Source organism: Rhinopithecus roxellana, chromosome 16 (assembly GCF_007565055.1).
Source record: "Rhinopithecus roxellana isolate Shanxi Qingling chromosome 16, ASM756505v1, whole genome shotgun sequence".
In the NCBI taxonomy this organism is placed as follows: domain Eukaryota; kingdom Metazoa; phylum Chordata; class Mammalia; order Primates; family Cercopithecidae; genus Rhinopithecus; species Rhinopithecus roxellana.
The window spans coordinates 9,153,334-9,168,423 of NC_044564.1; the positions used below are offsets into that span (position 1 = coordinate 9,153,334).

The window sequence follows — 15,090 nt, forward strand, 5'->3', positions numbered from 1 at the left end:
TCATGCCTCGTGATCTGGGCCAAGGTCAGACTCTTGCCTTAGGCCGTTTCAAGGCTTCTCAGGAGGTTGGAGGGTGGACTCAGGTGAGGGATGGTGCCACATGGGGGACAAAAAGGGGAGGGTCCCATGGGCTTAAGGGCACTGGCAGGCCTGGGTGGGCTGGGCTGACGCATCCACTTGGGTTCCTATGAGACGCTCGCCGTGGCCACCTGAGGGACAGTGGGATGGGCGTGCTGGAGTCCCCGAGAGGCTGGGTCAGTGGGGTGAAGCTGTCCTGGGCCCTGGGGGCGGCTAACTCTGGAAGAACCGGGAGGAACACCCGCTCACTGGAGGGGCTGGTGTGGGTTTGGTGGTCAGCCAAGGAAATGTGTGGGGGAGCCACCAGAAGGCAGGACCCTCGGGGCTTCAGGTCTCAGCAGCCTCTGTCCTACAACTGTAGGGGCTGAATCATGGCAGGAAGAAGTCGAAAAAGGAACATGGCCCAGCTGAGGCCCAGGGAGACCCAGTGCACAGGATGAGGCCAGGCTGGACCTGGACAGCCGCCCACAGACTGACACAGTTCACGGGGGCGTCACCTCTAGAAGCTTCATTTGTGATGATGTGTAATGCAGTGTTGAAAGCAAACACACCCCCCAGCATCTTCCTGAGAACAGTTTCTGCTGGGCACAGTGGCTCACACCTGTAATCCCAGCACTTTGGGAGGCCGAGGCGGGTGGATCACCTGAGGTCAGTAGTTCGAGACCAGTCTGGCCAACATGGTGAAACCCCATCTCTACTAAAACTACAAAAATTAGCCGGTTGTGGTGGCGGGCGCCTGTATTTCCAGGTGCTCGGGAGACTGAGGCAGGAGAATCACTTGAACCCGGCAGGTAGAGGCTGCAGTGAGCCAAGATCGCACCATTGCACTCTAGCCTAGACGACAAAGTGAGACTCCGTCTCAGAACAACAGCAAAAAGAACATTTTAAACTTTCAGAAAAGTTGCAAGAATAGCTGAGCGCACGTCTTCAGTCGACGCACCTGAGAAATCTTGCCACACGCGCTGTCACTCTACCTGCTTTTGTGCTGCCCTACGTAAAAGCAAACAGCTGCTGCAACCAGCCAGCCCCAGGCCCTGCAGTCTCCTTCCCCCAAGAGCCAGGGTAGCCCAGAGTTAACGAGGGATACAGCAAGGCTTTTGAGGGCCCTGGTAGCCCACGTATGCCCTTTATTTTTATTTATTATTATTATTTTTTTGAGACAGAGTCTCGCTCTGCTACCCAGACTGGAATGGGATGTGATCTCGGCTCACTGCGAGCTCCACCTCCTGGGTTCACGCCATTCTCCTGCCTCAGCCTCCGGAGTAGCTGGGACTACAGGCACCTGCCATCGCGCCCGGCTGATTTTTTTTTTATATATTTTTAGTAGAGATGAGGTTTCACTGTGTTGGCCAGGCCAGGGAGTCTCGAACTCCTGACCTCAGGTGATCGCCCAGCCTTGGCCTCTCAAAGTGCTGGGATTACAGGCGTGAGCCACTGTGCCTGGCCAATTTTTGTATTTTTAGTAGACATGGGGTTTCGCCATGTTGGCCAAGCTGAACTCCTGATTTCAGGTGATCTGCCTACCTCAGCCTCCCAAAGTGCTGGGATGACAGGTGTGAGCCACCGCGCCGGGCCCTACGCATGCTCTTTAAAGTTTTCCCAAAAACACCAGGATCACTCAGGTGCTGTGGCTCAGGCAGATCACCTGAAATCAGGAGTTCAGCTTGGCCAACATGGCGAAACCCCATCTCCACTAAAAATACAAAATTAGCTGGGTATTGTATCACCTGTGATCCCAGCTACATGGAAGGCTGAGGCAGAAGAATCGCTAGAATCTGGGAGGCAGAGGTTGCAGTTAGCTGAGATCACGCCATTGCACTCCAGCCTGGATGACAGAGTGAGACTCTGTCTCAAAAAAAAAAAGAAAAAAAAAAGAAAAGGCCGGGCGCGGTGGCTCACACCTGTAATCCCAGCACTTTGGGAGGCTGAGGTGGGCAGATCACCTGAGGTTGGGAGTTCAAGACCAGCTTGACCAACATGGAGAAACCCTATCTCTACTGAAAATACAAAATTAGTCGGATGTGCTGGCACATGCCTGTAATCCCAGCTACTCGGGAGGCTGAGGCAGGAGAATCGCTTGAACCTGGGAGGTGGAGGTTGTGGTGAGCTGAGGTTGCGCCACTGCACTCCAGCCTCGGCGACAGAGCAAGACTCTTCCTCAAAAAAAAATAAATAAATAAATAAGAAAAGAAAAGAAAAACCCAGGATCCAACCAGGAGGCACTCATTATGTTTTGCTGCCTTCCCCAGGGCCCCTCTGAGCCGTCCCCAGCCTTGGTATTCCTGCCCCTCCACGGGGACAGGCTCCGCAGGCCCAGGCTAAGCTCTGGATGTGTCTGATCATTTCCTCCTGGCCCGAGGCAGGTTGGACATTTTTGGCCAGAGCAGCACTGGGACATGCTGTGTCGGTCACCTCCAGGTGTCATCTGTCCCTCAGCAGGTGATGCTGAATGTGGTCGCCTGGCTGAGGCCCAATTCTTCCTCCCTTAGATGTGGGAATGCCATCCGGGTGCTGCATGGCCATGCGGCCAGCCTGTGCTCCACCCCGCTGCGTGCCCCCCAACCCCCGTCACCCAGGGCCAGCAGCTGCAAAATGGCCATTTCCTGCATCTATTCCATTTTGGCATCTACCAGCTGGCATTCTTCTCTCACCAAGGGCCTCCTCCACTTTAAAAAATCTATCAGTACAGACTTGCAGGTTTAAAAAAATGAATGTGTTAACATTCATTACTGTCATCTTTTTTTTTTTTTTTGAGACGGGGTCTCGCTCTGTCGCCCAGGCTGGAGCGCAGTGGCCGGATCTCAGCTCACTGCAAGCTCCGCCTCCCGGGTTCACGCCATTCTCCTGCCTCAGCCTCCCGAGTAGCTGGGACTACAGGCGCCTGCCACCTCGCCCGGCTAGTTTTTTGTATTTTTTGGTAGAGACGGGGTTTCACCCTGTTAGCCAGGATGGTCCCGATCTGCTGACCTCGTGATCCGCCCGTCTTGGCCTCCCAAAGTGCTGGGATTACAGGCTTGAGCCACCGCGCCCAGCCCCTGTCATCTTTTAATTACTTATTTTGAGACAGGGTCTTGCTCTGTCAGCCAGGCTGGAGTGTGGTGGTGCAATCATAACTCACTGTAGCCTCCAACTCCTGGGCTCGAGTGATCTTCCTGCCTCAGCCTCCTTTCAGACATGTGCCACCACACACAACTCACTTTTATTTTTATTTTCGTATAGATGGGGTCTTGCTGTATTGCCCAGGCTGGTCTTGAACTGCTGAGCTCAAGGGATACTCCCACTTTGGCCTTCCAGAGTGTTGGGATTACAGGCATGAGCCACTGCATCTGGCTCTTTTAAAATTTTTTGATGGTAATAAAGTCTATGTAACATTTATCATGTTAAGCATTCGTAATGCAAAATCCACTGTCGTCTTATGCTCAGATTGCCTGAGATCCAGCCAGCGGTGCCCCTCCAGGGGTGCCCATCCAGCGTGGCTTCTGTGTCCTCATAATCAACCCCTGATGTGTTTTGAGCATGTCCCTGCCTTCCCTGTCCCACACCTGGAATCAGTCTCTCTCCAAGGAGCTAAGGAAAGAGACCACTACTACTCCTGCTACATTTCTTGGTTCCCTGACCGGGAAGCGAGGTGATTAAGAGACGGTTGAGGCAGCCCCTTAGGCAGCTTATGCCTGCCCTGTTGAGCATCCCTGCGGGGTACTCCGGCCAGTTTGAGCCATGCGGATCCTGAGAGCGCTCCCGGGTAGGCATTTGCCCTGGTGGAACGCCTCAGAGCAGTGCACAGCAGGCCCCCGTGGAGGATCAACACAGTGGCTGGACACCGGGAAGGAACTGGCACTTTAAGTCCAGACATCTGAAACTTGGTAAGACTGGTCTTTGGAACTTTCCCACTCCATTTGAGTGGAAGCGTGGCCTGATCACCCACGGCGTGCCTGTATCGGCACTTTGGTTTTTGTTTTTGACTCAACTTGAATTGATTGCTTGATACTTTGGTTTTTGTTTTTGACCTGACTTGAATTAATTGCTTGATACTTTGGTTTTAGTTTTGATTTTGACTTGACTTAAATTGCTTGACGAACAGGTGTGTCTTTAACAACACTTTGGGTTTAGTTTTTATTTTGATTTAGTGTGAATTAGATGAGTGAGTGATCTTTACCCTTTCCTTCTTGTAGTGTGAATGTTGTTTTGTCTCCAGAGAAAAATAGGTCGGACACAAAGTAAGCCCACTCTGCTAGGAATTGTGTTAAAACATTTCAAAAAGAAAAATTTCAAAAAAATAAAAGGAAAGTCATCAAATCATCAAAACTTACCCTATTAAAATGCAGGTTACAGAACCTTAAGAAAGGTTTTGCAGGAGATGATAGAGTTAAGTTAACCCCTTAGAGGTTAAGATCGCTGTGTGAATTAGAACTGCCCTCTTTTGGTGTTGGATGGCCCACCGAAGGAACTATAGACAAGGAACAATTGGCCATGTATTTAAGGTGGTGACAGGGGTCGGAGGACAGCCAGTGTACCTAGATCAAGTTCCTTTATATTGACCCATGGTTAAATATAATATAGACAAAACCAGCATAAATTTACCCCTGTTTAACAGATTCTTGCAAAAAAGCCAAAAGTAAAAATAACAGCAGCTTCGCCAGCAGACACAGAGTTAAAAAGGGAGTCCTAGAAACAGCAAGAGAAGCCAGTTTTGCAGGAGCCGCCAGAGATGATACAAATTCTTTCTCCGTATGTCCCAGCCTACCCCGCTTTACCGAGGCCAACAGCCCCCTCAGAAACAAGATTCAGGAGCTAACATGCCCCAGGTGTCACCTCAAAGGGGAGGATCGGAGCCTAAAGAGGCCAAAGAAGGAAGTCAAGATAGTCAAGTGGGCCGTCTCAGATCTAGTCTTGCTTGAGCTATTCCAATGCCTCTCAGGGAGATGTGAGGACCTGTCTATTACAATGACCAGGCCCATATCCGGGGGGGCAACAGACTTTCATCTATCAGCGCTTTTCAACCACTGATCTACTAAACTGGAAACACCTGGAACCCGTCACCTTGCTCTCAGCAGCTAGAGCCCTGTCGAGCATGACTGTGTAGAGGTGTTGGACTGAAGTTTACTCTAGCAGACCTGACCTCCGGGACCAGCCTTAGGCATCAGTAGACTAGGAGCTATACGTGGACGGGAACAGCTTCATCAACCCACAGGGAGAGAGATGTGCAGCGTATGCGGTGGTAACCCTGGACATGTCGTTAAGCTGAGCTCATTGCTTGAATTCGGGCCTTAGAACTCAGTGAAGGTAGGACTGTAAACATTTATACTGACTCTCGGTATAATGCCTGTTTAACCCTCCAAGTGCATGGAGAATTATATAAAGAAAAGAGCCTGTGAAACTCAAGGAAAAAGGGAAAAAAAGGCCCAGAGAATGCAACTCAGCTTCAGCGTTTGCAGAGGTACTGAGAAGCACTTCTGCAGAGGCTAAGAGTTGATAGAAAAAAGCAAGTAATAGCTGGGCGCGGTGGTTCACGCCTGTAATCCCAGCACTTTGGGAGGCCGAGACAGGCAGATCACGAGGTCAGGAGATCGAGACCATCCTGGCTAACACGGTGAAACCCCGTCTCTACTAAAAAATACAAAAAAACTAGCCCGGCAAGGTGGCGGGCACCTGTAGTCCCAGCTACTCGGGAGGCTGAGGCAGGAGAATGGCGTGAACCCGGGAGGCGGAGCTTGCAGTGAGCTGAGATCCGGCCACTGCACTCCAGCCTGGTCGACAGAGCGAAACTCCGTCTCAAAAAAAAAAAAAAAAAAAAAGAAAAGAAAAGAAACTTAAACAGTAAAAAGAGCCATACCTTGTGAAAACTTGCTTATAGACTATAGAACTGCCCTGGGCTGGAGACTATCGGTACATGCTAGTGCTTGTTTGCTCATTTAAGATAAAATCAGGTTTTTGCTTATGGTCCTCCTCTGCGTCAGGTGCACCCCCACCAAACAAACTAGGTATTTGCTCTATAAAATTTTGTTCGGTTGGCCACCCCCAAATCATAGGTCAAATTAAAGGTGACCTCCAGAAACTAAAGAAATTAACCTTAAGAAAGCAAATGCAGCCGGGCGCGGTGGCTCAAGCCTGTAATCCCAGCACTTTGGGAGGCCGAGACGGGTGGATCACGAGGTCAGGAGATCGAGACTATCCTGGCTAACATGGTGAAACCCCGTCTCTACTAAAAATACAAAAATTAGCTGGGCGCGGTGGCGGGCGCCTGTAGTCCCAGCTACTTGGGAGGCGGAGGCAGGAGAATGGCGTGAACCTGGGAGGTGGAGCTTGCAGTGAGCTGAGATCCGGCCACCACACTCCAGCCTGGGCGACAGAGCCAGACTCCATCTCAAAAAAAAAAAAAAAAGTATATTACTGGTAATAGAAAGTTGCTTGCTGCTCCCCTGTGTATTACACTTATTCCTTCAAATGATAAAAGGTTTTGTAGCTACCATGATTCATCAGCAAACTTCAGCACAAGTGTATGACATAAAACACTATCGTTCTGTCTCGCAAAAAGACTCAGAAAGTAAAAATAAAAGTGAGAACTCCCACTAATTAGTGAAAATTCTCAAAGGGGGGGATAAGGAAGGAGACCACTACTACTCCTACTACAGAGCCTGTCTTGGTCCCACCAGGGATGTGTGCAAAGGACCCTGGACGGGTGGCATTCATGCCTCACAGTTCTGGAGGCTCAAAGTTCGAGGTCAGGACGCCAGCATGGCTGGGTTCTGGCAAGGGCTTTTCTAGGTTGTGGACTTCCCGTGACTCCTCACGTGGCAGAAGGAGCGAGGGAACTCTCCAGCGTCCCTTTTATGAGGGCACTGATCCTGGTCATGAGGGTGTCACCTTCATGACCTATCTACTTCCAAAAGACCCCACTTTTTTTTTTTTTTTTTGAGATGGAGTCTCACTCTGTCGCCCAGGCTGGGGTGCAGTGGTACAGTCTTGGCTCACTGCAAGCTCTGCCTCCTGGGTTCACACCATTCTCCCATTCTCCTGCCTCAGCCTCCCAAGTAGCTGGGACTGCAGGCGCCCACCACCATGCTGGGCTAATTTTTGTATTTTTAGTACAGATAGGGTTTCACCGTGTTAGTCAGGATGGTCTCGATCTCCTGACCTTGTGATCTGCCCACCTTGGCCTCCCAAAGTGCTGGGATTACAGGCATGAGCCACCGTGCCTGGCCGACCCCACTTCTTTTTTTTTTTTTTTTTTTTTTTGAGACGGAGTCTCGCTCTGTCGCCCAGGCTGGAGTGCAGTGGCCGGATCTCAGCTCACTGCAAGCTCCGCCTCCCGGGTTCACGCCATTCTCCTGCCTCAGCCTCCCGAGTAGCTGGGACTACAGGCGCCCGCCAGGTCGCCCGGCTAGTTTTTTGTATTTTTAGTAGAGACGGGGTTTCACCATGTTAGCCAGGATGGTCTCGATCTCCTGACCTCGTGATCCGCCCGTCTCGGCCTCCCAAAGTGCTGGGATTACAGGCTTGAGCCACCGCGCCTGGCCGACCCCACTTCTTAATACCATCACCTTGCAGGAGCCAGGGTTCCTTCCTTCCCTCCCTCCCTCCCTTCCCTCCCTCCCTTCCTTTTTTTTTTTGTTTTTTTGTTTTTTTGTTTTCTGAGACAGAGTCTTGTTCTGTCACCCAGGCTGGAGGGCAATGGAGTGATCTCAGCTCACTGCAACCTCCGCCTCCCAGATTCAAGCGATTGTCCTGCCTTAGCCTCCTAAGTAGCTGGGATTACAGGCGTGTACCACCAGGCCCCGCTAATTTTGTATTTTTAGTAGAGACAGGGTTTCTCCATGTTGGTTGGGCTGTTCTGGAACTCCCAACCTCAAGTGATCCACCGCCTTGGCCTCCCAAAGTGCTGAGATGACAGGCATGAGCCACCGTGCCTGGCCTGGGGGCCAGGGTTTCAACAAACAAATTTTGGGGAGGACACATTCAGTCCATAGAAGAACCCTGGTTCCTTTTAGGGAAGATGGGCTTTGGAACTAGAATCTGAGTTCTGGTCTGCACACTGCTCCTGAGGCCCTCTCCATGCACAGAACAGAGAAATCTCTGCATAAGTTTCCACCAATACCCAACGCCCCCAGCCCTCTGGCTCCCTGAACAGGTGTGTGTCTCCCTTCAGAACAGAGCTGCTCAAACGTCACTAGGGTGTGGCCATGTGCAGGCCGAGGAGGATCACTGGAGCCCAGGAGGTGGAGGCTGCAGTGAGCTGTGACTGTGCCATTGCACTCCAGCCTGGATGACAGAGTGAAACCCTGTTTCAAACAACAACAACAACAACAACAACAACAACAACAACAGCCCCTTGGAAGAGGCCTACAGGGAGAGGTGTTGGGGAAGGACAGAGTTCTAACCCACCAGTCAGTCCCAGAGCAGCAGCCCCAGGACCTCAGCTTGGGCCTCTCTTAACGGTGGCTCTATGAACCAGGGGCAGGGGCTGCAGCGGACGGGAGGTTTAGGGATAACCCCATAGCCTGGGGGACCAGGGTCTAGTTAAGGTTAGTGGCTGTGATGCTGTTCTTACTTCAAAACATTACGAAATTGTGGTAGAAAATGTGGTATTACAAAAATGTGGTAGAAAATGCAAACAGTGTGGACGGACAGGAAGCAAAATTGAACGTCTGTTTCTGCCTGTCAGGGGTCATCCCACAGACGGCTCCTTGCGTCTTTTTTCAGCTCTGTACAAGCAGAGACTCGGAATGGCAGATCCTAATGCTGATTTTCTTCAATTTCCTGGCTTTTCCCCCACTTTATTTATTAGCTTGCTAGTGCTGCCATGCAAAGGAACACAAAGTGAGGGGTTTATAACATCAGAAACTGACTTTGGGAGGCCGAGGTGGGCGGATCACTTGAGGTCAGGAGTTTGAGACCAGCCTGGCCAATGTGGTGAAACCCCGTCTCTACTAAAAATACAAAAATTAGCCGGGCGTGGTGGTGGGCGCCTGTAATCCCAGCTACTCAGGAGGCTGGGGCAGGAGAGTCACTTGAGTCAGGGCAGCACAGGTTGCAGTGAGCCGAGATTGCGCCACTGCACTCCAGCCTGGGTGACAGTGAAACTCCATCTTAAAACAACAACAAAAACAACAGAAGCTCACTGCCTAGCAGTCTGGAGGCCAGACACGGAGACCGAGGCTTGGGCAGGGCTGCTTCCTCCCAAGGGTCTTGGGGAGCATCCACGTGGCTCTCGGGCTTGCAGATGTGCCACCCTGATTTCCACCTGCACCTTCACGTGGCCCTCCCTGTGTCTGTGTCCAAACTCACCTTTCTATGCTGACGTCAGTCATATTGGATTAGGGCACATCCTACTCACCACATTTTAACTTGGTAACTTCTACAAAGACCCTATTTCAGCTGGGTGCGGTGGCTCACACCTGTAATCCCAACACTTTGGGAGGCCGAGGCAGGCAGATCTCCTGAGGTCAGGAGTTCAAGACCACCCTGACCAATGTGGCGAAACCCTGTCTCTACTAAAAATATAAGAAAAAAAAAAGTTGGGCGTGGTGATGTGCACCTGTCATCCCAGCTACTCCAGAGTCTGAGGAAGGAGAATTGCTTGAACCCAGGAGGCAGAAGTTGCAGTGAGCCGAGATTGCACCACTGCACTCCAGCCTGGGCAACAGAGTGAGACTCTGTCTCAAAAAAATTTTAAAAAGACCCTGTTTCCACGTAAGGTCACATTCTTTATTTATTTATTTATTTTTTTCCAAGACGATGTCTTGCTCTGGTGCCCAGGCTAGAGTGCAGTGGCGCTATCTCAGCTCACTGCAACTCCATCTCCCAGGTTCAAACAATTCTCCTGTCTCAGCCTCCCAAGTAGCTGGGATTACAGGTGCCTGTCACTATGCTGGGCTAATTTTTGTACTTTTAGTAGAGACGGGTTTCACCATGTTGGTCAGGCCAGTCTCGAACTCCTGACCTCAGGTGATCCACCCCACCCACCTCGGCCTCCCAAAGTGCTGGGATTATAGGCATAAGTCACCATGCCCGGCCCACGTAAAGTCACATTCTGAGGCACTAGGGGTTGGGACTCCAGTCTAAGAATTTAAATGTAAGGGGACACAAGCCAGGCCATTTACCTAATCTCAGGCCCTCCCTGCAGTGGGCATGCATGGAGTCACCTTTTCCAGCCTTCTCCCTGGACACAACTGCAGTCTCCCATAGACGGCAGTGGCCATGCCACGGAGCCATGCCACACAGTGGGGCAGCCAGCTCTCACTTGCCCTTCACAGAGAAACCAGTCGGGCGTGGTGGTTCGTGCCTGTAGCTTCAGCGCTGTGGGAGGCCAAGGCAGGCGGGTCTCTTGAGCCCAAGAGGTAGAGACCAGCCTGGGCAACATGGCAGGACCCTGTTTCTAGTAAATAATTGATTAAACCAAAAAATAAGGAAGCCACTGGGCTGATTCCCAGGTGGGCGAGGGCACAAGGGAGTGTTGGATGGCCACTGCCGCTCCACAGTCTACAGCCTACACCCACAGAACGCAGTGGGGCCGCTGCGGCGATGAACCGAGTCTTGTTTGTTTTTTTTTCTTTTTTTTTTTTTTTGAGACAGAGTCTTGTTCAGTCGCCCAGGCTGGAGTGCAGTGGCGCGATCTCGGCTCACTGCAAGCTCCGCCTCCTGGGTTCACGCCATTCTCCTGCCTCAGCCTCCCAAGTAGCTGGGACTACAGGCGCCTGCCGCCACGCCTGGCTAATTTTTGTATTCTTAGTAGAGACGGGGTTTCACCGTGTTAGCCAGGATGGTCTCGATCTCCTGACCTCGTGATCCGCCCGCCTCGGCCTCCCAAAGTGCTGGGATTACAGGCTTGAGCCCGGCCTGGTTTGTTTCTTGAGACAGGCACGAGGTGAACGGTCTTCCTGTATTCCTGGCGTTTTCTTTTTCCTTCCGAGCCACTGGTTCACAGCCTCTGTCCGCGCTGTCGTTTTTCCTGTGGGTTTGTGAGGGTGCGTCTGTCAGTGTTAAAGACACGGGACGCCCGGGCAGCAGAGCTGGGCTGGGGGCCTGGGGCTCCTCTGTGGTCGGCCATTTGCCTGCCAGGGATGTGGGAAACCAGCGAACGGAGCTATAACCACAGTGTCGAGAAAGCCAAAATACTAGGTCTTGGAATCGAGGTGGAGGCAGGATGGAGGGAAATTGAGGCTCAGGACACCAAAGGATAGGGGAGCCGCGTGGTATTTCCAAGGCTCCGTGTGTCCAGAAGCCCTGACTGGCATGGTATCCAGAGAAGTGTCAGGCTGGGCTGGCTGGGGCAGCACTGGAGTCCGGTCCGCCAGGGACGGGCATGGGGACTATACCAAGGCCCTGGGGAGAAGGTGAGCAGGTGAGCAGTGCCACCTCAGCTGCCCTGTCCAGGCTCGTGAGGCACCACACCGCCTGGGGGAGGTGTGGCCAGGCCAATCCTGTGGGCACCCCGGGTGTCTGGGTGGAGTCTCCCCTCGGCGTACCTCCCTGGGGCTGCCCCCCAAAGCATCAGGGCCCAGGTGGGATGCAGGCGCAGTTGGCGACGCCAAAGGGCCAGACTGAACTGTGGGTTCCAATCACGCCAGGAAGCTCAGAGCAGGCTCACACCTGTGGACCAGCACCGTCCCCTGGCCGCTTTCTCTCAGCCGCGCAGGCTGTGGCTTCTACCCCCCTCCTGCTGCTTCTTTTTAAAGGTTAAGGGGTGGCGGTAAGAAACCTGCGCTGAGCGCCAGTGGGAGGAATGGGAGGTGGGGTGGAGACCTGCACTGCCGGCCAAACACCAAAGCCAGGCTGGCCTCCCCGCCCGGTTGCGGGCAGGTCTGGAATTTGAGCCCCGCCCTGAACGGGGAGGGCCCTGTCTGACTGCTTGGTAGCTGGGAAGGGGCGGCTCCCCCAGGTGGGCTTACCACCCTCACAATGCTCTGGTGCTGCAGATGGGGAACTGAAGCTAGGCTGGGCAGGCCATTTCTTCTGCTCACCCACACCCACTGGTTTTCTGGGCTGGGAGCCCTGATAAGCGGTATTTGCCGAAGGGAGAGCCATAGGGCAGTTTCTGAGCTGGGTTCACAGTGGAGGTGGTCCGGACCCAAAGCCACCCCCTCCCCAGGTGACACTCCCTGCACCCTTCTGGACTGTAGGCTCTCCCTGTGCCCCGCCCCCTGGTCTCCACCCACCACGCTGGCTGCCAGCACACTCAGCACCGGGTGGGTGGATCTCTGTGCACCAGACTCAAGTCCAAGGCAGCCCCCCACACCATTCCCCCACCCTGAGGTCACACCCTCAGGCTCAGATACCCCGGGGCCAGGCTGGTGTTGCTCAGGCAGCTGGCTCTGCGCGCTGGGCAGCTTCATCTGCCCGCCTAGGTGGCTCCACGGGGCGGGCCCCTTGGCCAGGGAGGGCGGGGCGCACAGGGAGACTTAAAGAGCGACCCAGGTCCCCACCCGGGCCTGACCGCGCAGCTCCCACCATGGCAGAGACCAAGCTCCAGCTGTTTGTCAAGGTGCAGGGCAGACTGAGATGCAGGGAGGGTGTTTGGGAGGGGGTGCTCTTCTGGGCTTTGCTTTCTGGGGCAGGCTGTGGGGTGGGCCTCCCCAGTAATGTCTGAGCCCCTCCCTGTGGGTGGCTAAGGGGATTCGGGCAGCCCTACAGAGGCTGAGTAAAGTGGGACCCAGAAAGTCACCCAGAGAGGGGTCCAGTGGCCCTGGTCCTGCTCCCAGCCTTGGCTCCTGGGCCCAGCCCAGTCTTCTGGAGGAGAGCCCCTTGGTGGGGAGGTACCAACCAAGCTGCCAGTGGTGGAGCTTAAGGTCAGTGTTCCAGGATTGGGGGTGCTGGGCCAGGCAGCCCCATCAGCTCTCAGGTCGGGGACTGGCGTGTGGGGGCTGGTGTGCTGCTGACCACAGCGCCCAGTCTCATGTGTGAATCACTCAGAAACCAGCTTGTGGGGCCCACCCCACCCCACCCCTGCAACCAGCTTCTGGGGACTGAGCCCAGGGGCCTGGCCTGTCCAGGCTCTGATAAGATTCCAGCGGCCAAGCCCGCTCCAGGCCTCAAGGCTCCCAGCAGCTCTGCGTCCCTCCCCATGTCCTGGGGACCAAGTCAAGGGCCCTTACTGGGCACTTGGAAGTCGCGCTGACCAAGCTGGAGCTCTGGCGTCCCTCCAGTCCCGCTGGCAGTGGGAGGCGGGTCCCGCCCAGCCCGGTGGCAGGATGCCTGGGTCTGCTCCCAGCCCTGACCTCCCCCTCCTCCCGCCCGCCGCTCCACCCACCCAGGCGAGTGAGGACGGGGAGAGTGTGGGTCACTGCCCCTCCTGCCAGCGACTCTTCATGGTCCTGCTCCTCAAGGGCGTACCCTTCACCCTTACCACGGTGGACACGCGCAGGTGAGGCGCCACCCTGGGGACCCCTGCCTGGCCTCACCTCACACACTGGTGGGCCGGCCTCCTCCCACCCTGCTGCTGCCCACAGGTCCCCGGACGTGCTGAAGGACTTCGCCCCCGGCTCGCAGCTGCCCATCCTGCTCTATGACAGCGACGCCAAGACAGACACGCTGCAGATCGAGGACTTTCTGGAAGAGACGCTGGGGCCACCCGAGTGAGAGCCTGAGCAGGGTGGGAGGGGAAGAGGGGGCGCCCAGGGAGGACGCGCGCAGGACAGAGCCCAGGAAGGCGCTGTGGGGTACTGTGGGGCCGAGACGGGGCTGCCCCCAGTCTGATGGAGTCTCTCATCCCCTCATCCCGCAGCTTCCCCAGCCTGGCCCCTCGTTACAGGGAGTCCAACACCGCTGGCAACGACGTTTTCCACAAGTTCTCCGCGTTCATCAAGAACCCGGTGCCCGCGCAGGACGAAGGTGAAGCGGGGTCAGGGGGTTGGATGCCCAAGTGGGAGGGCGTCCTGGGCCGGGTCCTCACCTCGCCGCCCGCCCCTAGCCCTGTACCAGCAGCTGCTGCGCGCCCTCGCCAGGCTGGACAGCTACCTGCGCGCGCCCCTGGAGCACGAGCTGGCGCTGGAGCCGCAGCTGCGCGAGTCCCGCCGCCGCTTCCTGGACGGCGACCGGCTCACGCTGGCCGACTGCAGCCTACTGCCCAAGCTGCACATCGTCGACGTGAGCGCGGAGGGAGGGCGGGCGGGCGGGCAAGCCCGGCGCGCTGGGGAACGGCAGGTCCTGACCGCGCCCCGCGATCCTGCCCGCAGACGGTGTGCGCGCACTTCCGCCAGGCGCCCATCCCTGCGGAGCTGCGTGGCGTCCGCCGCTACCTGGACAGCGCGCTGCAGGAGAAGGAGTTCAAATACACGTGTCCGCACAGCGCCGAGATCCTGGCGGCCTACCGGCCCGCCGTGCACCCCCGCTAGCGCCCCATCCCGCGTCTGTCGCCCAATAAAGGCCTCTTTGTCAGGAGTGAGGGTATCCTGACATCTGAGGGGTCTTGTGATCACTTTCCATCCCCAAACCCCAGGGTGGGACGCTCAGCCTGATAACCCAGACCACAGGGGCAGGAGAGCCGGGGGTCGGGCGGGTCCCATCCTCCATGTTAAGAACGCGCAGACTTCAGGTCTCCTGCAACCGGTAGCCTCAGGGATCTCCAGGACTGGATTGGGCTCCCAAACCAGTCAGGCAGGGGTGGGGCGGGGTGCCCCGGGTGGATGGGGGCTGGTACATTCCTCAATCCTGTCCGGGGGCAGGCACTCCCCTCCCCGCAGGGCACTTCCACAGCATCTCAGGGTCTGCACAGGCCTTCTGTGTGCATCCTCCTACGGGGCTCCGTGCCCTGCCTGGGTGCGGCCTGGGAGGGTGGGAACAAAGTTCTAAGCCTTGGGGAGCCCTGGCCCTGCCTGGCTGGGCCCCTCTCAGCTCCTGGGCTGGCAGGGCTGGAATAGCTGGACGGTCTGAGACTGCTCACCTCCCTCCAGCCCAGCAAGGAAGTCTCCAGGGAACTGAGATGCTGCAGCATCTGTTCACATCCTGTGGCCCGACACCTAGAGTGCAGGCCCAGGGGCATTCCCTGATCCCTTCCCAGGCTAGTGCCAGGAGTCA

General features: G+C 55.3%; 1 protein-coding gene across 1 annotated transcript; it reads left to right on the forward strand.

Annotated features, from left to right (window-relative positions):
* Positions 1–12,463: 12,463 nt before the first annotated feature.
* Positions 12,464–14,469, forward strand: CLIC3 (chloride intracellular channel 3). Its single transcript, XM_010372680.2, has 6 exons — positions 12,464–12,559; positions 13,329–13,438; positions 13,524–13,649; positions 13,799–13,905; positions 13,985–14,160; positions 14,250–14,469. Exons 1-6 carry the CDS (start codon positions 12,527–12,529, stop codon positions 14,406–14,408), a joined length of 711 nt encoding a protein of 236 aa, XP_010370982.1. The 5' UTR covers positions 12,464–12,526; the 3' UTR covers positions 14,409–14,469.
* The last annotated feature ends 621 nt before the right edge of the window (positions 14,470–15,090 follow it).